The sequence below is a fragment of the Psammomys obesus genome, unplaced genomic scaffold (genome assembly GCF_907164565.1).
Source record: "Psammomys obesus unplaced genomic scaffold, mPsaObe1.curated_primary_1811, whole genome shotgun sequence".
NCBI classification, from domain to species: Eukaryota; Metazoa; Chordata; class Mammalia; order Rodentia; family Muridae; genus Psammomys; species Psammomys obesus.
This window is the reverse complement of record NW_026596039.1, coordinates 7,435,169-7,459,111: the sequence shown is the minus strand read 5'-3', so window position 1 is coordinate 7,459,111 and position 23,943 is coordinate 7,435,169. Positions and strand designations below refer to the sequence as shown.

At 52.4% G+C, this 23,943-nt stretch overlaps 1 protein-coding gene across 3 annotated transcripts in view; it reads right to left on the bottom strand.

Annotated features, from left to right (window-relative positions):
• Dscaml1 (DS cell adhesion molecule like 1) overlaps positions 1-23,943 on the bottom strand; it is a 309,086-nt gene that overhangs the window by 68,142 nt on the left and 217,001 nt on the right. For 2 of the 3 annotated variants that reach the window (XM_055621955.1, XM_055621956.1), the window contains 5 exons: positions 17,359-17,505; positions 10,813-11,091; positions 8,864-9,139; positions 6,366-6,662; positions 4,387-4,659 (listed from right to left, as the gene is read on the bottom strand). In XM_055621955.1, the coding sequence (XP_055477930.1) occupies positions 4,387-4,659; positions 6,366-6,662; positions 8,864-9,139; positions 10,813-11,091; positions 17,359-17,505 (1,272 nt within the window). The remainder of the gene's footprint in view (positions 1-4,386; positions 4,660-6,365; positions 6,663-8,863; positions 9,140-10,812; positions 11,092-17,358; positions 17,506-23,943) is intronic. The other variant, XM_055621957.1, reaches the window with a different exon arrangement.

The window sequence follows — 23,943 nt, the reverse complement described above, 5'->3', positions numbered from 1 at the left end:
ACACACACACACACACACACACACACACACACACACACACACACACACCAGACACAAAATGGTGTGGAGGCAGGGCAATTTATTCTAAGAATAAGCATGACTTACTTCAGTTTTTATCATAACCACCCCTTCTTGGGAAGGCCTTCCCCGACCACAAGGTCCCTCCCTCCTGGAACCCTAATATTCAGTCCCAATTTAGATTTAATACTACGCATTGTACATACTGCCTGTTTATCCCTAAGACAAAAGCTCCTGGGGGCAGCTGTGTTGGTGAAACAAAACTATCATGGGGAACATAGTAGGTGCACAGCCACTGAGTGAATAAACATGCTGCCAGTGCTTCCCCCACCCTTCATCACCTTCACCACCACCATCACCAGCCCCATCTGTCCCCAAAGGAGGTTGATTGCTCTGTGTTCCCAAGGAAACCTGGCTGCCAGCAGAACACTCTGACAGGGTGTCATGGTAGAAACAGGCAGTTCTCCTTCTTGGGGAGCCTCTGGTGCCCCCTGCCTGTGGATTCCAGCAGGGCTCCTTCTGAACCACCTCCGACAACGGCAGCAGCCGTTCAGGCAGGTGGATTGTAGAACCTCCCACCCCAAACCACTCATGGGACTGGGAGAGGGATTCCCCCGCCCCCAGGAGCCTCCTTCAATGACAGCCTGGCTGAAGCTATGTGTCGACTAGATTGGGGCATGTGCATGGGTCTGAGGTAGGGGCATTGGAGGTGAGTGTGTGGGGTGAGTGCCCTCTTTCTCTGGCTTGCTCTCTACGAGGACTTGGCACGTCCTCAGTCCAGTTGAGTGTGCCTCGGGCTCTCAGTCTAGCTGCAGAGGCTCTCAGAGACTCCGCTGTGGGGTGGAGGCATTTCCCCACTGAACCATTGCCTCGAGGCCCCAGTTGCAGGCCCTGCTCCTGGCTCATCGAACACTCAGCCTTTGCACTCAGAGATGATTTTATGATCCGTTATTTTTCAGCTGCTGAGAACCCCAAAATCACCAAGTCTAGGTTGGTTCTGGGTGCTCCCCTCTTAGCATCCTGCCGAATAGTTTCTGTCCCAAAGTCCAGGGACAAGCGCTGCCTCCCTGCAGCCGGCTCCCCGCTTCATCCAGTGCTGCATGAGCCAAGCCCAGGAATCCCTCAAAGCACCGTCTTCCCCCTCTCACTCCCACTTCTCCTTCCATGCTGTGCCTGGCCGGAACTCTTGAGCAATGTTTCATAGAACCACCCGAAGCTGCCTTTCATGGGTCAGGGATGTCGTCTTACAGGAGGAAGCATTTGTGCACAGGCATGCGCACGAAACTGCCCCCAGCAGGAGCCCGCCAGTGTGCCACTTTGGACACACTCATTCGACTGTGAGAGTGCTTCGTACACACGTGTGCATCTGTCCACGGGTGTGTACGCACGTCGGGTATGTTCTGATCTTTCTTGGCTCACTGATTGGAAATTTCATTAGCAGACAAGCAGTCCCCAGAAGGAACGGAGTCAGCAGTTGTTTTTTCCAGCTCACGAAGCAGCATTGGTTTGGCCGCATCTGGTCCACCAGTCTCGGCCCCACAGAGAGGGGGCAGGGGGGGTTTAGCATACCATCGCAGGCTTCCGGTGCCTGTCCCATCCTACCTCACCCTCGTCTGCACTCTGTTCCAGTCTGATCCTCCGACTCGACGCCCTTTCCAGTGTCCAGTAGCCATAGGGCCTGGAGTGTTGCCCCTGCCCCTGCCCCTGCCCCTGCTCCCACTCCTCCCTCCCTCCCTGGAGTCAGGGCTGCTTGCCATGCCCAGGGGCGCCTGCTCCTCCCCCCTCCTTGGGGAGCTTTTGGAAGGGCACGGCCCCTAATCAAGCAGCGAGATCATAATCAGCTTTGATGGGCTCTTCTGCAAAAGCGCATTCTAATGAGGTGGGGGAGCTGAGCCGGGAAGGGGTGGTGGTGGTGGAGGAGCCTAGCTCTCAGTGTGGTGGGGGAACTGGCTTCCAGGCCTTTACATGAGCTTCTTGGTTAGTAAGCAAACGGGGGACCTCACTCCTCCTGTGGCTGCATACTGGTATTTTTTTTTTTTTTTTTCAGATTCTGAGGAGGAGCAGGAAGGTTAACACACAAGCTTGTATCACGCACAGATAGACAGGCATACAGATACACTGACAGACTGAAAGACAGACACACAGACACTCAGATTCACACAGACACACACAGGTACACCTACAGACACATAGACACAAACGCAGACCCACAGACAGACAGAAACACACACATGCATGTGCATACAGACAGACACACACACAGATATACATATAGATAGACACAGTCAGACAGGCAGACACACAGGCACACATACACAGACAAACAAACACAGGCACGCACACAGGCTCTCTCTCTCTCTTGTGCATGCATGCATGCGCTCACATACACACAAAGACACACACACACACACACACACACACACACACACACACACACACCCTCCACCCTGCTCCTTGGGCCGGGCGAATTTGTTGCTCTATGCTATCACTACAGGTCCAGTGAGTTGCTGAGCCTGAATGCATCAGATTCAATTCATTAGGACTGATCACTCCCTGAATGGGGCTGAATAATTGATGAGCAGAGAGCAGCTTTCAGGATGTTCTGAGTACTCCGAGGCTTGCTGGAGCCCTGTTATTATTATTTTTTCCTTTTAGCTGACAAACTCGGCCAAATGCTTACTGGAGCATTGGGCACAGGGAGCAGAGCGGAGGTTAGATGCTTTAACATGTGCTGTTTACACTGTACGCTCTCGGCCCATTGCTTGTAACGGAAATGGATACGGGCTTCTGTGATGCCCAGTGGGGTGGAAGCAGGGCGGGCAGAGCTGTGGCCCATCATTACCAAGTCCATTTGCCCAGCTGTAGAATGGGGATGAGGTCCTGTCTTGTGGGCTCCTGGGCTGCCCGGAAAGGGTACTAGGTGAGGGGACACTCTGGGATCACCACAGCCCAAAGCAGGGCGGTGGCACTGCCAATGTGCACCCCAGCTTGCTTTCTCAGCCCTGAGGTAACCACAAAGCCCCCAGTTCTTGGGGCTCTCAGTGTGGCTTCCCCAAGTTACTCCAACCCAGACTAATGTCTCAGATTCAGTTCAATAAACATGTGTCCCTTCTGGTGCTGTGACAGGTGGCAGGGTGGGCACACAGGACACACGTGACCTGGCCCTGAGAACTGCTCAGGGTGAGCCAGCTGACAGAAAGGTAAGAAGCACAGGGAGGAGGGCCTCCTCTACCTTTCACTGCCACTGTCTGGTTCCCTGACCTTCCCATCCACTGTGTGGTCATTGCCCTCACACATTGAAGGATCACCACCAAATACAGCTTGTGTCCCCGTCCCTCCCCCAATGCTTTTTCACCTAGACACCACTCTTCCTGTGCAGAATGCAGTGTCAGAGCAGGAAAGGCTTCAGGTCTGAGACCTTCAAGGGCTCCCCGTGTGTTTGGACCCTTCTTGTCTTGGACCCAGGCTCTTGTCCTCCTTCCCGCAGACCTGGCTTTCTCTTCTTGATTAATTGTCCCTCCCCCTCTTTTCTGTAGGATATGGGGGAGAGAGCTTTCCAGCTTCCCCTGTTTTTCTGGAGGGATGGATGCCTTCAGGAGGAAAGTCCTCCAGGTGGCAGGGGGTCTCAAGGGCACTGTCTCTCTTCTGCCGTTCTCCAAGCATCACAGCTTGCCTCTTTGTTCATGAGGTGTAGGCTGGGACTGCTGTTTGCACCCTGGTCTGTATCCATCTCTGCTATTTCTTGGTCAGGCCCGACAGGATCCACTTCCCCATCATGCCCCCAGAGAACCCTCACCCCGGCGATCTCTAGAAAACCTCCATGCCTGTGGGATCCCAAAGAATGTATCTGGGGCCTTCGTAACTTGCACTGTCCCAGGGCCAAGGGGGCACAGGCTGGTGACTCACATATCTACTTAATTGAGTCTTTAAAAAAATAATTCTATCTGTAGACTTAGGCGATGGCCCCCAAGAGGGTAACATAGCCCCGAGCACCCACCCCAACCCTTGCTCTACCACGGGTCAGGTGAGCAGGAAGGCTGTGGTGAGCTCGTACCTGAGTTCTAGGCCTCAGAGAACTAGCAGACGGTCTTTTCCCTGTGTCTTTGCAGAAGCTGGGGATATGCACCTTGTGCCCAGCCTGGAGCCAGGGTGGTTAGTGTGCACTTCCTCTACCCTGGCCTCCTGCCACTGCTCTCTAGAGTGTCCCCACTGAGTACTTGGTGGGCTCGTTGCTGACATCAGAGGCCTAGTGTAGGCCACCATTCATGCCCGCTGTTTTTTCCTGCAGGCAGGCAGGCAGGCAGGCAGGCAGAGGCTCCAGGTGGGGTTGGGGTAGGGTGAAGTGGGGCGGGGTGGGGGCGGACCTACCTTTGACAGCCACGTGGACACTCTGGCTGATGGAGAGCTGTGGCTGGATGAGAACACTGCACAGGTACTCCCCCTCATCCATGCCCTTCTGGACGTCCGTCAGCTTGAGAGTCCCGTTCTCGAACACCACCTGGCGGTGGTTGTCTGGTAGCAGCAGGGCATCCTTATACCACTTGATGGAGTAGTAGGGGTAGCCAATGACCCTGCAGTTGATGAGCGTGTCCCGCCCGGCGACCGCCGTGATGTTCCTCATTGCCCGGATGCTGGGGGGTCCTGGGGAGTGTGGGGGAAAGTGGAGAGGAGGGGCAGGTGGCGTCATGAGCCAGTGCCATTCTGTGGTGGGGCTCTTCTCCCTTGCTTGGCCCCTGAGGCTTCCCCATGGGGCAAGAAATGGGGTGAGGGTGGGGGCGGGGCAGTTTGTTTCTCATTTGCAGAGGTCAGGATTGGGGCCCCTGTGACCCCCAGAAATCTCCGTTGTCATTGTAAAATAGTTGTAAAAAAAAGATGTGAGTGACACATATTTATTACAAGAATCTGGTCCCTTAAGGGACTGGATGAGGCTAATCCATAGCCGCAATGGGGAACTCCCAGATTGGGCCATGTGGGTCCTTATTTAGGGAGAAGCTGGCATGAAGATGTCAATAGGAAAGCAGGGACTTCATGCTTTTTTTCTGCTTGTTCCCACTGCAACAATACCCCCAAAGAACCTCCCAATTAGTAATAAACTATCCAAAAGTCACCAGGAAGATCTTGGCCAGGTGAGCCCACATATTGCTTTTCCCAGTCAGGGAATTTGTATTGTGGGTACCTGAGAAAGGGTTCTGATCACACTGGCTGGGGGTGGGAGTATCCTCAGCAGGGCTGGCTGCCAGGAGGCATCATGGGAGTGGGGGAAGGAAGCTTAGAGGCCACCGTGAAGGAACAGTACTAGAGAGCACCATGGAACTCCATATAGGGCAAAACTAGAGTGCCTTTCAGGGCCCTACAGCTCTGTTACTGCTCCAGTTCAGAAAGCCAGCTGGTGGGCTCAGACTGGTTATGTGCGGTGGGCGAGCCGGCATAGGTGAATTTAGAATGAATCTCCGTCTCTACCTCTTCCCTGCCTCAGGGCAACTGTTAGCACCCCTGGACCAGTGTCCATTTCGGACAGTCTCCCTGTCCTCTGGCCTTGTGTCATCGGTAGGGTTGAGAGAGGACCAGTCAGACCCAGAGGGCTGCAGAGCGTCAAAGGGACTGCTCTGAGCACATTAACTTGGGGAACTGAGGAAGGGGTAGTCAGCACCTTGTGGACCCCTCTTCAATTTCTGCAGGCTGCTATCTCCGGGAATCTCCCAACTTGAGCCTCAGTTGCTGTCTCACACTCCTGAAGGCTGGAGCCTTTCAGTGTGATCTCCAGGCCCCTGGTTGCCTACATCTCCTGGAACATCTCAGGGTTAGCTCTGTGGATGAGGCTGGGAGCTCACTAGCATTAAAGTTGAGTATGCTCTACTTCTGTCTTTGTCCTTTCGAGACCCTGCTGAGGGCTGGCAGATGCTAGCAGTTGCGTAGAGCAGTGGGGGCCCAGAGTGATTTGATGGGGCAGATAGGGACGGGAGAATGGGCAGGCCAGATTGTGGGGGGTGGGGAGAGAGGAAGAAAGGGGGAAGGAAAATGGGGTGGACTCTACCAGACACACATTCACACACAAGAATGGTTGATGAGACTGAGGTGGGCAGAGTACAGTGTGTGGGGAGGAGTTAGAGATAGAGACAGAGAGGGAGATAGATAGATAGATAGATAGATATATAGATAGATAGATAGATACAGAGACACAGAGATAGAGCGATACAGATGAGAGACAGAGCGAGGAGAAAGGAAACGGAGAGACGTCCACTGAAATCAAAATGACAATTACTAAGAAGCACACGAGAATGGTGGTGAGCACAGAGATGGCGAAGGAACTCAAAAGCCTATTCTGATATTTAAATGTGGACAGGCACCTCTTACGTTTATTCGCGCCTGATATTCAGCACTGCCCACCGAGTTCCGCGCTGTGCACCGGTACACGCCCCCATCCCGGATCTGGGGGCCCGTGACGTTCATGTGGCTGATGGTGGTGCCGTCGGACATGGTGTACTGGCTGGTGCGGTGGCTTCCGTCCCGCACGATGGGCTCGTCGTCCAGGGCCCAGGTGACCGTGGGGGGCGGGGCGCCCTTGGCAGCACACATCAGTGAGAACTGCTCCCCAGGGTTGACCACCTTCTCGCTGAAGGATGAAACGACGCGGGGCGTGCCGTCTGCAGGGAGCGAGGAGCCCCCTTCAGGGTCACCGAGTCACAGAGAGACTGTTCCCCCCAGGCTAACCCACTCAGTGAGGGGGAGGTGGCAGAGTGGCAGCCAGGATAAAGACAAAGGGCTGTCACAAGAGCGGCCGGCACTACCGTGGAGTGAGGCGCTGGCAAGTGCGGTGTCTTGGAGTAGGTTCCTTTATTGGTGGGTGGTGAGAAGAATCGTGAGGGAGATTACTCCCATTTCTTATGGACGTGGTAAAGGCAATCAACTACTTCATTCAAGATGCTCCTTTATTTACTAATAAAGACTGCAAGGCTCAGAAGGTACTGCGTGTGAAAGCATGTGTGGCTTCCAGAGGCTAAGCGCAGGTTTTGTGCTTGCTCATGCCAAGGGCGGGGGGGGGGGGGGGGGGAGTGGCATGTTAGCCCTATTAACAAAAGATCTTAAATTTGGAGTTTAAAAGGCAAGTTTCCCAGAGAGAGTGGAGGTGATGGGAAGACTCCCTAGCCTTAAACCTCGGCTAACCACATCGTCTAGGAGGAGACAATTAACTCCAGATCCCACCTTCTTACCGTGGAGTGTGGGGGTGGAGTTGTCACCCTGATCAGCCTTCCCCACAGGGTTGGTGTCAGGGATTAAAAAGACATCAAGCACACTGTACCCCGTAAATACGTATGCTCATTATATGTCAATTAAAAAGAAGAAAAACATGTCTGGAGTAGTAGTGTGTGCCGGTAACCTCAGCCCTTGGGAGGCTGAGCTAGGAGGATTGCCACCAGTTCAAGGCCAGCCTGGTCTATACAGTGAGACCTAGTCTCAAAAATATAAATAAATAAATAAATAAATAAATAAATAAATAAATAAATAAATAAACAAACAAACAAACAAGAAAGATAATAAAAGTAGATGCTTTAAATAAAAATAAATAAATAAACAAATAAGTAGCAGGCAGATGTTATAGCGTTGTTGATACTTTTCAATGTTACACAGCAAAATGCCGATGTTTACCAGAGATCTGGCCAGCCTGCCAGCCCTATCCCTACCTCTGGATGGAAGAGACACTTGTCTAGACCTGGGGAGCTCCTGATGCTTGCCTGAGCCTGGGAAGATGCAACAGTGTCACGTGACCCTTGGCCCTTCCTCTTCCTCCTTTCTTCCCTCTCTAGGCTGGCCCTACCTTCCTGCTTTCCACCTCCAGCCTTATTTTCCATTTGTCTGCTCTCCAGAGCCATCCTCTAAGGTGACTGAATTCTACCCAAGGCAAAGGGTTGATTCCACTCCAAGTGAAAGAAGAGCTGGCTAGTGGGCTGCTCCTAAGTGGGAGTCTACACTGGGGTGGTGTGTTTGTTGGGAAGAGAGGCGAGGGACTGGTTGAGGAAGCTTTGGGGCTTGCTGTGCAAAGCCCTGTGGGTACAGGGAGGCACAAGAACTCAGGTTCAGTGGCCCCAGAGACCCTGCAATGAGATCAGGGGAGACCCCTCATGGCAGGCCTGGGGTTGGCATCTTTGTTAAAACAGCGGTGTTTCCTCCTAATTGCTGTGTAGTTTTGTAGTAAAAAAAATCTCAGCTGGGACACACTGAACCCGAGCTTGTTGGAAGGTAGGGTTTTTGACAACCTAGAGGACCCCTTTGCCCTCTGTGGTCTCAGTTTGGTACTGGGCTTCATGGGGCAAGTGGAGTGTGATCTTGACTTGGTTCTCTCTCTCTCTCTCTCTCACTCTCTTTCTCTTTCTCCTTTGCACTGTGCACAGCATGAACAAGCACTCACAGAAAGGGCTGTGTGAGGGACCCTGGGTAGTGGCAGCTTTAAGAGGAAAGAGAATAGAGTGGAAACAGAGACCCCTGGTTAGAAACAGTCTGTTGAGAAGAGGCTTCGGTTTGGAAAGGGTTCCAAAGTTCAGAACCTTTAAGACCATAAAGAGACCCCTCAACCAAGAAAGTTCTAGTAACTGTTGAGGGCAAAGGTAATTTATAACAGTATTATTAAAAGATCCTTGTTCACTAGACATGTGCCCAAAGCCTTGATTCCTCAACTTCGAAGCAGGGTGTCATTAGAAAGGACCCCCACATAGGGCCCTTGCAAAACTGACACAAGGGCATGGTGCCTGCCTTGTGTGCACCGAGCACTGGTCAAATGCCTCCCAGCATGCACAGCGTCTCTCGGGAACTGCAGCCCTACTCTGCCCTGCCACATGCGCCCACTCACCTTCCAGCACTATGATGGCAAAGTCCTGGGCTGTCTGGGCCTTGCGGGTGGCAAAGCACTGGTAGGCTCCCGAGTGGCTCTTCTGTGCTGAGGAGATGAGCAGAGTTTCGTTGCTGAGCCCTCGGATGGAGATGGCCTCGCCCGGAAGCACCAGTTCAGTGTTGCGGTACCAGCGGATGGTGAACTCGGGGGAGCCCGTGAGGGCGCAGGACAGGATGACTGTGCTCCCGATGCCCGTCTTCAGCTTCTTTGGTGTCAGTGTCACATGAAGAGGGTCTGAGTGGGGCCAGGAGGTGGGTAGAAAGAAAGAGAGTAGAAAGACCTTACTGCGATGGCGTGCATCTAGGTGGAGAGACCACAGAGTCCAGGTCTGCAAACACACCCATGTGAGACTTGGGACTAGAAAATCTCCTGTTCTGGGCCTCAGTTTACTTATGAGGCACCTGCAGGTACAGGCCAGGATTTTCTGTGGACTCTCTTGCTCTGATGGCCTCCACTTCCCTAAGGTGGGCCCCAAGGCTCCCTCAGCTTCCCAGAAGCATGGGGCATTTATTTGCACGGCACTCAGAAACCAGAAGGCACACTTTTCCCTGTCAACTGCCTCTCATACCCATGCGGGTCCCTAGCCTCTGCTTTCTGTCAGCCTGATGTCCTTTATATGTATCTGGGGTTCCATCAATCATCCTCTTTGCCACAGTTCCCCCCCCCCCCCGCCCACAACTTCCATGGATCCCCAAACTCAGCAAGGTATTCAAGGGCAACGACTCCCTAGTTTCCCAGGGCAGGCTTTTATCACTTTTCTAGGCATCTGTCCTCTTTCTGTTCTAGCGTCTCCGTGCTTGCATGTGGGTAAGGGAGGACACACAACCTCCACTCTACGTTCCGGTCAAATGCACACCAACTGTTCAGGCTTTCTGGGCTGTGGGGAGGATGCTGAGCCCAGATCTGGAGAGGAAGTCAGGCGCAAAGTTGGAAGGCCAGCAGAAGCTCTGCTGTCTATGGCCCATCAAAAGGGTCTCACGAGAAGCTGGCAAGAGGCTGAGTGTTACCTCCGCCAAGCTTCACAGCACAGTGGACTCTGCTGAGAATGGAGTGGAGTCACCCTAGATGGCTTGTGCCCTCAAACTGGAATGGCCTCACAGAAGTGCCATGTTGTGGAGTTTGATGTTCAGGGACTCAGGCTGCCACCTAGAGAGGTCTACAGGAGTCCCAGATCCTGGCCCCTTCGCTGCCTGCTTGTCAGAAAACTCTGGGTATTAGAGCTCAAAGGCGCCTCTGTGTCTTATATATGCACTACGTGAGGAGTCAACCACCCAGGGCACTTCCTTGGCTTTACCTCTCCCCTCACTGCCTATGCCTGCCCTCCAGGGCTTGTAACAGGAGAGGTCTGCAGGGATTTCCTGCTTTCCGTAGCTCCCTGGACCCCTGGCTTTGTGCTGTGAAGAAGGGAAGGAGCAGATTCCATATTCACAGTAGTTCCCGGTGCACCTGGCTTGGCTGCCTCCACTCACTGTCTGGTCTGATTGGTCAGGGCCCTCGTCAACTATACTTAAGTACTTGGACTGTCACCTTAGATGGAGACACAGACCTGCCTTGTGGATTAACATCAGTATTGGCTCCCTTAGCCTGGCACAGCCTTCCCCCTCACAAGCCCAGGGCCTCTCCCTTTCATAAGCTCCCACATGACCCTTGTAGCCTGCTTGACTTCTAGAGAGAAGAAGACCAACTGACTGGAGGCTGCGGGTACTACTGATGCCTGCAGGACTGAAAGGCAGGGCTGGTTTCAAACCAGTGGACTTTCCAAGCCACAATCTGCCCTCTCAGCCACTAGGAGCTCCTCTTGGGACAGCCGAAGGCAGGAGCAGGGACTTCACGGTTTTGGTGCCCCATCACACAGGATAAGTGATCCCAAAGGCTCCTAGGGCTGCAGAGAGAGGCTTTTGACTCACCGATGACTGTGAGGATGCCGTTGGCCTCTGCTGACCCGAAAGTGTTAGTGACCTCACAGATGTAGGTGCCACTGTCCTCAGTGCGCAGGTCACTGATGGTCAGCCCTGTAATGCGCTTAGCCCAGCGGCTGTCAGCAGGGAGGGGCCGGCCATCTTTGAGCCAGCGGATGGCAGGGATCGGGTAGCCAGAGGCAGCACAGGGCAGCTCTACTGCGTGGCCGGTCCACACTTCCTGGGAGTGGAAGCCATCCAGGATGGTTGGGATGGACTCTGCAGGGTCTGTAAGAAGAGAGGGTCAGTAGCCGAGGCCACCTTGGGCAGAGGAAGTAAGAGTGAGGGGAATCGGGCCTCCAGACAGAAGCCCCTTCCCCATGCACGCAGTGAGCAGATTCCAGGGTAGCAGCATGTCCAGAGGACTGCCTGTGTCCTCCATGCACAGGTTTAGACCTGTGAACCTGTGAACCTGGCTGTGAGGATGGCTGAGGACATGGCTTAGCTCAAAGGGACAGAAAGGATGACAAAGGAGGACACATATGCCCTCTTCACCCTGGTCTCAGGATATGACAGTGGTGTCCATGTTTTGCAGTTATTGGGTCTCTGGGCCTCAAAGCAAACTAGAGACATCCCTCAAAGGGGTGAACAGTTGGGGCACCCTGCCCTGCCTTGAAGTTTTGGTTACGAGCCTTTAACCTTTAATGGCTAAGCCAGCTCTTTAGTTCCTTGCCCAGCCTTCTGTTCATATTCTGGGTAGCTCAGAGTTACTGGTGCTTATCTCAGAGTCCAGGACAGTGTGGACATAAAGCAAAGAGAAGCCAGTGACCCTAGGTGGTAGAAGACCCAGGTCCCATTGGGTGAGAAGTCTGGGTTACTTATAGGTGTTTTTGAGCACAGGGTATGCCTGTGCCATGGCTCATGTGTTGAAGTCATAGAACAATTTATAGGAGTTGGTTCTCTCCTTCCATTGTGTGGGTCCTAGGGGCCTTCCTTAGGTTGTCAAGCTTGGTGACGCCTTTACCCTCTGGGCCATCTCACTGTGCCATGACCTTGAATTTCTGATCATCTTACCCTTACCCCGTGGGTCCTGGGATTGCAGGCATGTGCCTCCATGGCCACTTTATTCTGTGCTTGAGTTCAAGCCCAGGGCATCCTGTATGATAAGTGGGCACTTCACCAAGTGGGCTGTAGCCCCAGGTTTCCCCCCTACACAACCTTCTCCTGCTGTTGTCCTTTTCCTTCTGCTTAGTAGTCCAGGTTTATCTCAAACGCTTTCCCTAGCCTCCTGAGTACAGGGATTCACAGGCGCGTGCTGCCAGATCCGCCATCAGCCTCACCTTTTAATGCCAACTCTCCCAAAACTGTCTGTGACCCATCTCAGCTGTCTGTGTTCCATCCTCACCTCCCCACTCTCCAACAAGGCAAGCTGGGTCCCCCAGACACCCGGCCAGTCTGCTCTGTACCACCCACTCTTAGTCATTGTTCACAAGCCAGCCTCAATGTTCTGTTATGCCCACCTCCCCCCTCACTACTGCCACTCTCTCTGGACTCCCATGGAGTTTCCTTCTTTTCTTTTCAAACCTTGCCTTTCCTTTTTTAAAAAAAAGAAAACACGTAAAATTACTGTTTTTTTGAACAGGTAATATATGCAGGTGCAAAGCTTCAGAAAGCTGAAGGGCATAGAGGGAAAGGAGGCCTCCCTTAGCCCCTGGCCTCAGCCCACTGTCTTGCCCCTTGAGGCCACCATTGTGGCTACTTGTCTGTTTTAGTAGCAGCTGCCGCAGGCCAGGCATCCATCTTCCCAGAAGACAGCCAGGCTTCTTGAGGCAGTGTTGACCTATGATGCCGCTCTTGTGCCCAGTGTTGAGTGGGGCTGGGTTCCCGGCTCTTGAACCTCCCATTTCTCGGGGAAGAGGGAGAGATAAGCAGGCACTCTGAAATGAGGGTGTGCCAGCGAGCTGATTTTTCTGGATAAACTCCACACTGAGAACTTTATAGACTAGGGCTGCCCGTGACTGCAGAGAACACGCAGAGACGGGGTTACCGAGACCAGAGAAGTGTGGGGATCACCCCAGGACCACACAGACCAGAGCTCTGAAAGCTGGTTGCCCTTTTCCTTGATGGGGCAAGATGGGGCCCCAGATAGGTGTGGACAGGGAAGCTGCTTTCCCCCTTACACTAATGGGGGCTGTCTGCTCTTTGCTCTTGTCCCCTGAGGAGGGGTCAGGCTAGGAGTCTCCCCAGGAGAGGGACTTTCCAGGGGCTCTTCAATGTACATACTTGTGGCTGGGACTCGGGACCCTGCAACTTTGGGTGAGTCTCTTGACCTCCGCGCTGAATGTCTCGCCTGCACAGTGGAGGTGGTTATGGCGGCTCTATATCTTACGCTGCTTTACTAGGCACCGCGTGGCAGGGTGCGTGCTGCTGTGCCTCCTAGACATGGAGGTGCAGATGTACCAGTGGCTGCCATTCGATGCTCATCCCCGCTCCCTGCCAGATCTGCTGTCCTCTCTCCTCCCCCACTCCAGCGGGAATGGTTGATTGGTTGGGATCAACAGAGCCAGTGCCAGGGAAGAATCACTCAATGTGACACTTAATTGATGCAAAATACACAAATTCCATGGCACAGGGCAGGATTTATAAGCGGAGTGGCTTCCAGGATGGTGGAGGAGGGGCAGGGTGTGTGTGTGTGTGTGTGTGTGTGTGTGTGTGTGTGTGCATGTGTGTGTGTGTGTTGGGGAGGGGGGAAGAATTAATCACCGAAACGCAGGCGTGAAATTAAATTCCAGGGGGTGGTAGGGAAAGGAAACCTCTTTCATTACCAGGGAGCAGAGAAATAAAGGGCTATGGCTTATACACGTGACATCCCAGGGGCACTGGGTGCTGCCAGAATGGGCACTGGGCTGGGAAAAGAAGCCACGCCTGAGGCTGTGGGCTCCAGGTCAGGCTGCTGGGATGTCTGGGCCAAGGCTGGAACAGGGCACACGACTGTCCTGCATGTGCTGGGAGATGGAAGCTGGTTTCATACCCTATCTGGTCCCTTGATCTCTGTCTCAAGGTGAGGCCCATGCTAAGTTTCCGGGGCTGTTGATGCTCTTTTTTTTTTTTTTTTTTAAATCCTATTTATTTATTTATTTATTTATTTATTTATTTATTTATTTATTTATTTATTTATTTATTGATTTATTGATTTATTGATTTATTTATTTAATTTTTATGTACATTTGGTGTCTGGCCTACATGTATGTCTGTGTGAGGGTGTTGGATCCTCTGGAACTGGAGTGACAGACAGTTGTGAGTTGCCATGTGGGTGCTGAGAATTGAACCCAGGACCTCTGGAAGAGTATCCAGTGCTCTTAACCACAAAGCTATCTCTCCAGCCTGTTGGTGCTCTCAAGAGTGATTGGGGGAAAGTCTCTAGCAAGCACCAAATTCTATAGGGTGGGTGTTTTCCGGGAGGATTTGGGGGAGACTTAGTCTCCTCCTGCAACTGCCCTGTTTGACACATAAAACAGGAAAAAAAAGTTGCTTACTCCTGTCCTCTGCCTTAGGAATAGGGTGACAGGAATAGGGTGACAGTACAGGAACAACAGGCCAACGACACAGACCTCCCTGTCAAAGCTGACTTCTGGAGGCTTCCCAGGAATCAGGCACCACGCACCACTGAACGCTGCATGCTGTGGCCTGTCCTCCTTGTGACTGCCCAGCTAGCTGTATTTGCTGTTCCCGGTTCTCTTGGAGCCTTCATTGGATGCTTGGTAGCATAGCTGACAGAGTCTCTGGCCTCCGGGCGCCATCTCCAGCCCCTCCCCAGTCCTCTTGCCTTCAGGTGTGGGAATCTTTCAGGAGCTCTCAGGCCTCAGAGACATAGAGCCCGTGCTTCCTGGGGACAGGCTGGGCTTAGGGGGTGCATGGGGGCAGTGAGAGGGTGAGCCCGGAGATCGGAGCTCCCCTGATGCCATCCTCTGCGTCCCTCTCTTATCGCTTGCATTTCCGCAGAGACAAGCAGCTTGCAGACAAGCTGCCTTGTCACATCGTATCACATCAGGGCTCTGCGTCACTGCACGGCTTTCCCTCCTCTCCTCCCTGCTCCCTTCCCTCCAGCAGCCTCCTTCCTTTCCCCCACTTCCCTTTGTCTTCATGTGTCTCTCTGGTCTGGGTCTAGGCCTTCCGTCTTATCCTGAACCACTCTCTCTGGGCCCAGCCCTCTCTCCCAGGGTTGTCCAGATGCCTTTGTATCTGACCTCTGTCCCTTTAGGTAGGATTTTATCTCTGAGTCCTTGGAGCTATGAATTCTCTCTCACTGACTCTCACCATGGATTTTACCCATCATGGTAGTGTAGGATGAGAAAGAAAAGCTGGCATAGCCTTCAGCTTCCGGAAATGTGTTCTTTTGAGGGACCCCCACCTAATTCTCAATCCCCATCCCCAAAGCTGGAGGTCCAGCTATCACAACAGAGAAAGAAGGATTCGATGGAGGAGAGCAGAGCGGGCATGTTAGAGGAGGTTTCTGTGCCCCCACCCCTGTAGTGTATGAGAAGCATGCAAATGAGATGCAAAACACCATGCAAACAAGGCTCTGTTATTTGGAAGCAAACCACTCCGATGAAACACACTCCGAATTGGCTACAGATTCAAAAGCCCTACCACGCAGTCTGTGCTATGGCCCAGTGTCATTGTCTCACCACAGAAGCATGGCTTTCGTTGGTGCTCATTAATACCGTAAATGTTTACGTGGTACCTATTGTGTGCTACACACAGGACCAGACATCAGAGACATGAGGGTCAGACTAGGGAGCTAGGTTATCGCCCCCTGATTCCTGTTTTCTTAATCTTTCTTTCAGGACGAGATGGGTCCTGGGTCGTTATCTGTTGATGAGGACTGATGTCCCCAAGCCACAGATGGCAGAAGCAGACAGAGGGGCTGAGTCCTTTCCCAGAGCTGGGAGTGGGGAATGACCTTGTGGCTTTAACCCCTCCCAAAAGTGAGTCTCTATCAGTTCATCCTCCCTCTAAAAGCCATTCCACCCAATCTCCTCAAGGCAAAGATCTCAAACTGCAGGTCAAGAACCCTCAGGAGGCCATGGTATCCATTCTGTGGTTTGCAACCAGCACAGAGAAAAAAATCAAAATAACATGGGATACAATAGAAAATATCGGGCACTGAGGACGTAGGGTTAGTGGTGTGCCTGCCTAGCACACGTGAAGTTCTGGTTTGACACGCAACACAGCATAAATCTGGAGTGCTGGCATGCTTAACATCATGGTGCTCTGGAGGTGGAGGCAGCAGATCAGAAGCTCCAGGGCATCCTCCAGCCAGTCTGAACATCATGAGACCCAGTCTCAGAAAACAAAAAGACAGAACCGAATCAAACCCCACAAACAACAAAACCCACATGGCAGAGTGTCAGAAATGGGGTTTGGTGATGCGTGTTTGCAGTCTCAGAACTGGGATGCTGAGACAAGAGGACCACTGCATGTTGCAGGTCAGGCCCTCTCTAAAAGAAAATTCCCCCCACCAAAGGACAAATCAGAGCCTGTGGTGACAGTGTGGGGGAAAACCCCAGCGTGCATTATGCAGGTGCTGTAAAAACATCTGTCTGTGGATGCATGACAGAAGTTTGGAACCTGCCTGTGGAGAAAGCCTTATGAAGGGAGCCATAAGCCTTTGCCCCTCTTGCCCGGAAGTGGCGTGTGGGTGCATGGCTGGCCCTCTGTTGACTTCAGCAGAAGGGTACTGCAGCCATGGAGAACTCTGGCTGGGCCTTCTGGCCTCGGGAAGGCCACTTGGAAATACAGAATATTATGCATAGCTAGCAGGTGGCATATAGAGGCCACATGGGGTATAGGGGTCGGTGCCACTCCTCACACTTTTTCCCAGGGCAAGAATCTCCTAGAAACATTTATCATATTCTACCTGCTCTCCAATGCTGTGAGGCGGCCTCCAAAAAAGTGCATATACACGCTACACACACACACACACACACACACACACACACACACACACGCTCACATATACACATGCTCTCACACACACTCACTCACACACACACACACATGCACACACACACATACCACTACCACCATCACCAACAACAACAAAAAAACAAAAAAAAACAACCCCAAAACAATAAACAAACAAACAAACAAAGCTCTACTCCCACTTCTCCCAATCTTCGGAACACTTGGAGACACAAGGAAATGGAAAACCTGCCTGAAATCTAGGCTTATGCTTAGTACAGATTTTAACAATGAGTTTCCTGACAAAGATGGCAAGAAGAGGAAGCGGTGGCAGTGGCAGAGGGAATGGAGAGGACAGGGAGGTGTGCCTGAGAACCAGAACCTCCTCAGATACACAAAAACGTTTCGGTCCATCGGGAGAGCCAGGTGTGGTCTGGAAAGACGAGACCTCTAGAAAAGCTCTTACACCAAGGCTGCTTGACACAGGCCGAAGTCTCACCCAGGGGTGTCTGTGCCCGCCATAGTTACTCTGTTTCTCAGAGCAGATACACAGGGCGTCCTGGATCCACGGAGGGCAAGCAAGCAGCCTACCTGTCACAGAGAGCCGGGCCCCGTTGCTCTGCCGAGTCTCCCCGCTGTATTTGTGCTTAGTAATGCAGCGGTAGGTAGAGAGAGCGTCTTCCTTCTGCACGTCCGAGATGTACAGCCCACCATGTGATGTGATGAAAAACCTGTTTTCTGGAGACACAACCAGATAGAGCCGGTTACTTCTGCTGGGGGCAGCTCTGGCTTGGCAGGTGGCCTGCCTGGAGCTATCTTGAGCTGAGGCAGTGGGGGAAAAACCAGGGATGAGGTGGTGTGGCCTCGCAGGTGGGCTGCTACCCAGGGACAAGGCTTTTAACCACACACCGACACAATGAAAGTAGAAATGACGATAATTTTTTTTTCAGAGTAGTCACTACGTAGCCCAGGCTGATCTCGAACTCAGGACATTTCTGCCTCTGCCCTGAGGCACTGGGAATGCAGGCATGCGCCACCACTTTCTCACTCACTACCCAGTGGCCCTTAGAATTGCTGGTCTCTGTTTCAGAGGAAGAAGCAGATGTTTATTGAAGTGACTGGTCCAGTGGAACGGCAGTCAGTCACTGCACGGGAACTTGGGGTTCTGACTCCCAGCCTTCTCTCTAAGCCAGACAAAAGCTTAAACCCTGTTTGCACCAGGACTGTGGAGAGGCACATGTGGTCGTTAACCATGGTCATGATCAGCCACAGGTCAAGCTGGGGTTGCACCTGTTTACGGCAGAGTGGCTTTTTCTCTGTGTGGGTTTCCAGTGACCCTTGCTTGATTCTTAGCAGATGAGCGCCGACCTAAGGGAAGCTGTGAGCTCTAGCTGGGGCATGTCTGGTGGCAGCCTAGGGCTCTGTTCAACCAAGAACGGAAGTGAGCAGCTGGGGACCACTCCTGGGTTCCTTAGGTATTAGTGCTGATCCAGGAGGAATGGGGTCAAGGTAGGGGAGTGACGTGAAACCACAGGCTGGGCCTGTCAGCATGGCACGCTCTAGGAGAAGAGCTTTTTTGTGGAACCCCAAATTCTACAAACTGGAGCTCATAGAGGTCTGCTTCCCTTTACCTGGGGCAGAGTCACAGCCCCTCCCCCACCCCAACAGCGCAAGCTCTAGCTGTGGCTAACCCTATGAAGAATGTTCCGTGATGCTTCACATATGCTCCAAGCACACACTTAGGGTTCTCGTGTGTGTGTGCGCGTGTGCGTGTGCGTGTGTGTGTATCAGAGGGCAGTTTGTGGGAGTCGGTTATCTCCTCCTACCATGTGTGTTCTGTGAACCGAGCTCATGTTGGCAGTCTTGGCAGCAAGCACTCTTACTCACATAGCCATCTCACCAGCCCCTCACAGTCATTTCTTCAATACAGCTTTAAATAACTTCATCAATCTGGGCTCTTCTGAATGAATTCTGGTCTAGCTACAATTCTCCTAATCACTTCTCCCTTCCTTCCTCCACCTCCCCTTCCCTCTCTCCTCTCTCCTCCGCTTCTCTACAGTGCCCTGGGCCAGCACCAGCCGGTCTCTGCCTAGTGTGAAGTCCTAATAATCACATTCCCCAGATCCAGGTAGAAAAGAACAACGCCTGTCGTCAGGTGAGGAAGTGTTGAACTTTTTTGGTGAGACGATATGACTCAGGAGGCAGCTCAGTCAGCTAAACCCTGATTTACCCTTGGGAGCCCTGCCAGTCACTTTCCTCTGTGTGCCCTCTGACAGGTGGCTCTGTGGGATAACTCCTAGGTCATCCCATGGTCTAGCTACCTCTGGTGGGGAGTTCTCCTGGTTGATCCCGTGGATACCTACAGCCTCTTCCTCTAGGTGCTCAGGGAGAACCTGAGGCATCATGGGGAAAGGGAGGGGGCTGAGTGACTGCCAGCATTTGGGGAGGAAAACAGACATCCTCCCCCCAACCCTGTGTGTTGTGATGTGACAAACTAAAGTCAAGTGTGGAAGCCCCCTGGACATTATGTAGTTGGGACTGAAGTACGGAGCTGCTGTAGGGTACCACTGTGGGTCAGAAGAGGGAGATGAGAGGTAGGGGGAAGCTAGGAAAGACATCAAACAGTGTTGGCAGCCCACAGGTACCCCAGCCCTGGCCAGCCTGGACCCTGTGGTCCTGGCCTCCAGAGCACCCCACACAGTCCTGTGCTACTGGGATTCTGCACCCAGAGTGGAGGGTGGGTGGGGTGATGCTGCTGCTGGTGGGGGATCTGGGTTTCTATAGCAACCAGCAGCTGCTGCCTCGGATGTTTCCCATCCTTCATTGTCCTCATTTTCCCCTCCCTTCCCCCCGTGCATATTTAATTGCAGTAGCGAGTCTCTCTCTCTCTCTCTCTCTCTCTCTCTCTCTCTCTCTCCCCCTCTCCCTCTCCTAGACACAGTGTTTTGCTTCTTCTGAAACAAAGGCAGGCTGCAACCCAGAGATTCGCAGTGTGAGAGGGGACAGAGAAATCAGGAGTATTATGTTAATCCCCGTTGGGATGGAACATTCAGCTACAGTGGTTTGCATGTTTGATGAAAATCAAAATGGGGTGGGGGAGTTGGGGATCCCTACTGGGAACAGGAGGCTAAAGAAGCCTTTGGAGGAGAGCCCAGAAGACATAGCTAGCTGTGGGCCTCAGCCAGGCCAGGGTTCAACAATATGCTGGCCTTCAATGCTATTTGGTGGCCATTGTGACCTAGGGGGTGGTGGCTTGAGATAATCTACATCTTTGGCTTTTGGCTCCTTCTCCTAATAGCTCGAAGTGTCCCTCTGCAGAAAAAGAGTGCAGCTGTCCATGGCCATTTGGAATGCCTCAGGTAGCCATAGGGAGGGGTTGGGGCATTGAGGGGTGGGAGGTGCTGATGGCATTTAAGCTGTTGGGGTCCTAGTTGATGGACACCTGAGTGAGCACTCCAAATGCCAGTAGCATCCCTGTGAGTTTATGCCAGTGAGTCACGCACTCTTAGGCTAAAAGAACAGGTTGGAGACCTGTGCTTAATTATGAGCTCTACCTTGTCGCATAACGCTACTGTCACCATGCTCACGGACAGGAAAATGGTGGATGTGGTTAGTGGGACCTTTCCCTTTTATTGTCACTGTACATGTCCTGACCCATTTTGTCATTCTTTTCTTTGGTGGCCTTGACAGAACTTCTACTTTCCCAAAAGTTAAATATTTATTGAACATCTGTTATACGCTAGGCAACAAGAGGACAATGCAGACCTGGGTGCGCAGGCGCAGGGAATGCCCTGGAGAGATGGAGGGAGGGACTAACTGCTGCATCCCCTGCCAAGAATTGACAAGGATCACTAGTAACCCTGGGAAGCTGAGAGCTTGGGAAGACCCCATTCTGAGGCTTTTTGGGAACCAACTCTGTCCATATCTCAGCCTTGGCCACCCAGCCTGCAGATCCATGAAACGGCAAGTCTCTGCCATCCAAAGTCATGCAGCCTGCGCACGTGACAGCTCTGGGGCACTGGTGTGGCACAGGGTGTCCTCTCTCAGAGAGCCTGCTTCTTATTCATCTGATGAGGGAGAGGGTCAGGGGAGTGGTTTCACCATGTCTGCCTACTGTCTCACACAGAATCTTTCCAGCTTTCCAGAGTCTCAGGGGTATGGTGGTTTGGAGAGAGGCTTTTGGGAGATGCTGGTCTGTGGGGCAGGGGGAGCCCTTGGTCAGAAGCAGCTGGAAGGACACTGTTCCCTGTATATGGGCAATCCTGCTCTCCTTTAGGAGAATGAGGAATGGACAGACCACACAGGTCATGGTATCAGGGGTGTGGGGAGTTAGATAGGGCCAGGACAGCAGGCTTCAAGGATGCAGCTTATGAAGGAGACAGGTGGGCTTTTGGCTGCTCTCTGGGATCCTGGAATCTTTCTGCAAGGTTTTGTGAATGCTTGTGTGTGTGTGTGTGTGTGTGTGTGTGTGTGTGTGTGTGTGTGTATTTTGTACATGTTCATATGAGTACATGTAAAGGCCAGAGAGCCACAGAGAATGTCTGTCCATCTGTCTGTCTCTCCAAGTCTGAGTATCTCACCAAACTGGGAGCTACCAACCCAACTAAGCTGTCAGGTTATTGAGCTCCAGGGATCTGTTTCTGTTCCTGAGTGCTGGGATTAAGGTACACATGCCATGCCTGGCTCTTTATGTTGGTGCTTGGGGTCCAGACTCAGGTCCTCATGCCTCTTCAGAGCTAAGCCAAGGAGCAGGAGTCTGAGAACACAAAGCCCTACTTCCCTTGCGTAGGTGCTAAGTTAAGGTGACAGTGTCTTTCCTGTCTTCTCCCAGAAGGTCAGAGAGCTGTGCCTCAGAGAGCCCTGCAGCTGCAAATTTTACTGAGATTCGGTTGATGGAGACCTCATGACAGTCAGAGGGCTTGACAGGAGAAGCCAGCTTCTTCTGAAGCAGTGGCCTCTTGTTCTCTGCCCTGTGGGTGGCACCCAGGGACACAGGAGGCTGAGACTGGCAGAGTGGTGGCAGTGCAGAGGGGGACTGAGGGTTTGGGGGCGGGAATAAACTGTGCAGACCCCGCCACAGCCTTGGCAGAAGTAGGGTAAATCTTGCAGCTCCTGACCCAGCCTCTGTTTCTACTTTTGCCTCCCTAGCCTCACACCCCAAACCACACCCAGAGTGATGCTCTCAAGCCAAGTCAGATCACCTGATGCATTAGCGGTAACCCCTTAGTGGGACCCTGCTTTACCCAATGTGACGGCAGTGCTTGGCACAGCATAGACGCTCATCTTCCAGGACGAGTGAGTGAGCAATCTCTAATCACCAAGGAGAAGGTGACAAAGGCTCATCACCTCCAGGAAGCCCCTCCAGGTTTCTGAGAGTTCCTGAATCTGGCACAACTCGCCATCTCTTCTACTACACCCAACTGGACTTTTTTTTTTTTTTTTTAATTTAAGACAGGGTCTCAATCTTAAGCCCAGTATGTACCTCAGGCTGACTCTATATTCATAGGGATCTTCAGCCTCCCAAATGGGGAGAATTACACACGTGAGCCACCATACCATGCTTTAAAAATGATTGTTTCAAGCAGGCGAAACTCAAGACTAAGAAATATGGAAGTTTGTAAAAAAATAAACAAACAAATAAATAAACAAACAAACAATTTCCTCATGATCCTGCCATTCCACTTGAAAAGGGGCAGGAAGCAGGCCTTAAAGGGTTTGTATGCTGTATTCGCGGCAGCATCGATCCCAACAGCCAAGAGGACTCACCAATAGATGAGAAGATAAACCAACCATGTGCTAGACAGACTCTGGAATACTCTTCAGCCTTGAAAAGCAAGGACATTCTGATTCCTGCTCATGGTTTTTGGGGTGGTCACCCAGTAGAGACAGAAAGCAGAATGGTTATTGCCAGGGCTTGGAGAAAGGGTTGTGTTGTAGTTAGTGAGCACAGGGTTTCAGCTTTGTAAGGTGAAACTGAGTTGAAATGCTGATGAACGACAGTAGCCTCCTTTTCCAGCATGGTTGTACCTTAGAGGCCAGCATCCGATGCTCAAGGCAGAGACTCACACCCTAGGAGCAGGAGAACATCCCAGGAATTCTCAGCTCCATGGACTCAACAGGGTACATAGTGGGGATCCTGGAGGAGGCCCTGTGCTTAGGAGTTGTAGCTGGGCAGACACTTGGGTACCCCTCGTGGATACTGTGCATCTTGGCTTGGAGAGGGATCCAGGCTGAGCTTGGGAAGGGTCTTAATTTGTGTCAAGCACAGCAAAGAAGACACCCCGAGACACACCCATCCATGATCTTGGGTTCCTGGACACTAAAACCCTGAGGATTAATTCATCAGGCCTTTGGCCTATAATATCATGCCTTGGTGTCCTGGGGAGACCTACAGAGGCCTCACCTGGGTGGTCACTTCAGAGAGACCCTTTCATGGTGCAGGCGAGAAAGAGGCTCAGGTCCTGAATCAGACTGTGCAGTTGGGTTTAGAGAGTGAGGACGAAGGGAGAAGGCATCCTGAGTCCTCTCATGGACACTGGGGGCTAGGACCCGAGAGAAAAGCAGAGAGGCGGGGGGGAATAACTCAAAGACAGGGGGGCCAGGGACCCTCTGTAGGGATAGATGGCCTTTTAACCCGGGCAGGGCCACATCTGTACTCTCAGAGGCTCAGACCATGTCCACCACTGCACGTTCTAACCCAGGAAAGCAAGGCAGAGTATGGTCAGGACCAAAGCGGAGGTGTCAGGAGAGGGCTCCTAGCTCTGTCCGATGAATCAAGTAGCCTCAGTGGACACACCTAAGGCAGGAAGAGACTATGTGGATCGGAGGTAGGTCCTGGTCCATACAAATGTGGGTGGAACATACCCAGCCAGAAACTGAAGCTGGAGCTGGTAGGCACTGGCGAGAGAGGGCTTTGCAGAGCAGCAGTCTCTGTGCAGGCCTGGATCCTCGCTTTCTGCAGCAGGAGATCCCAAGGACTTGTGTAGACATCGTGGCCTCATATTTATGTTAAGTGAAGACCAGGCTAGGCATGCCAAGGCAATACCAAATTCCCAGGTGGCATGGTGGTGTGGGCATGCGGGAGGAGTGATCTCTTTCATTTTTCTACTGTTTCTCTGCTAAGGGGGGTAAGTAGCTGACTATGGAGAAGTGCCGACATGGTTTCTTCAGGGTCAC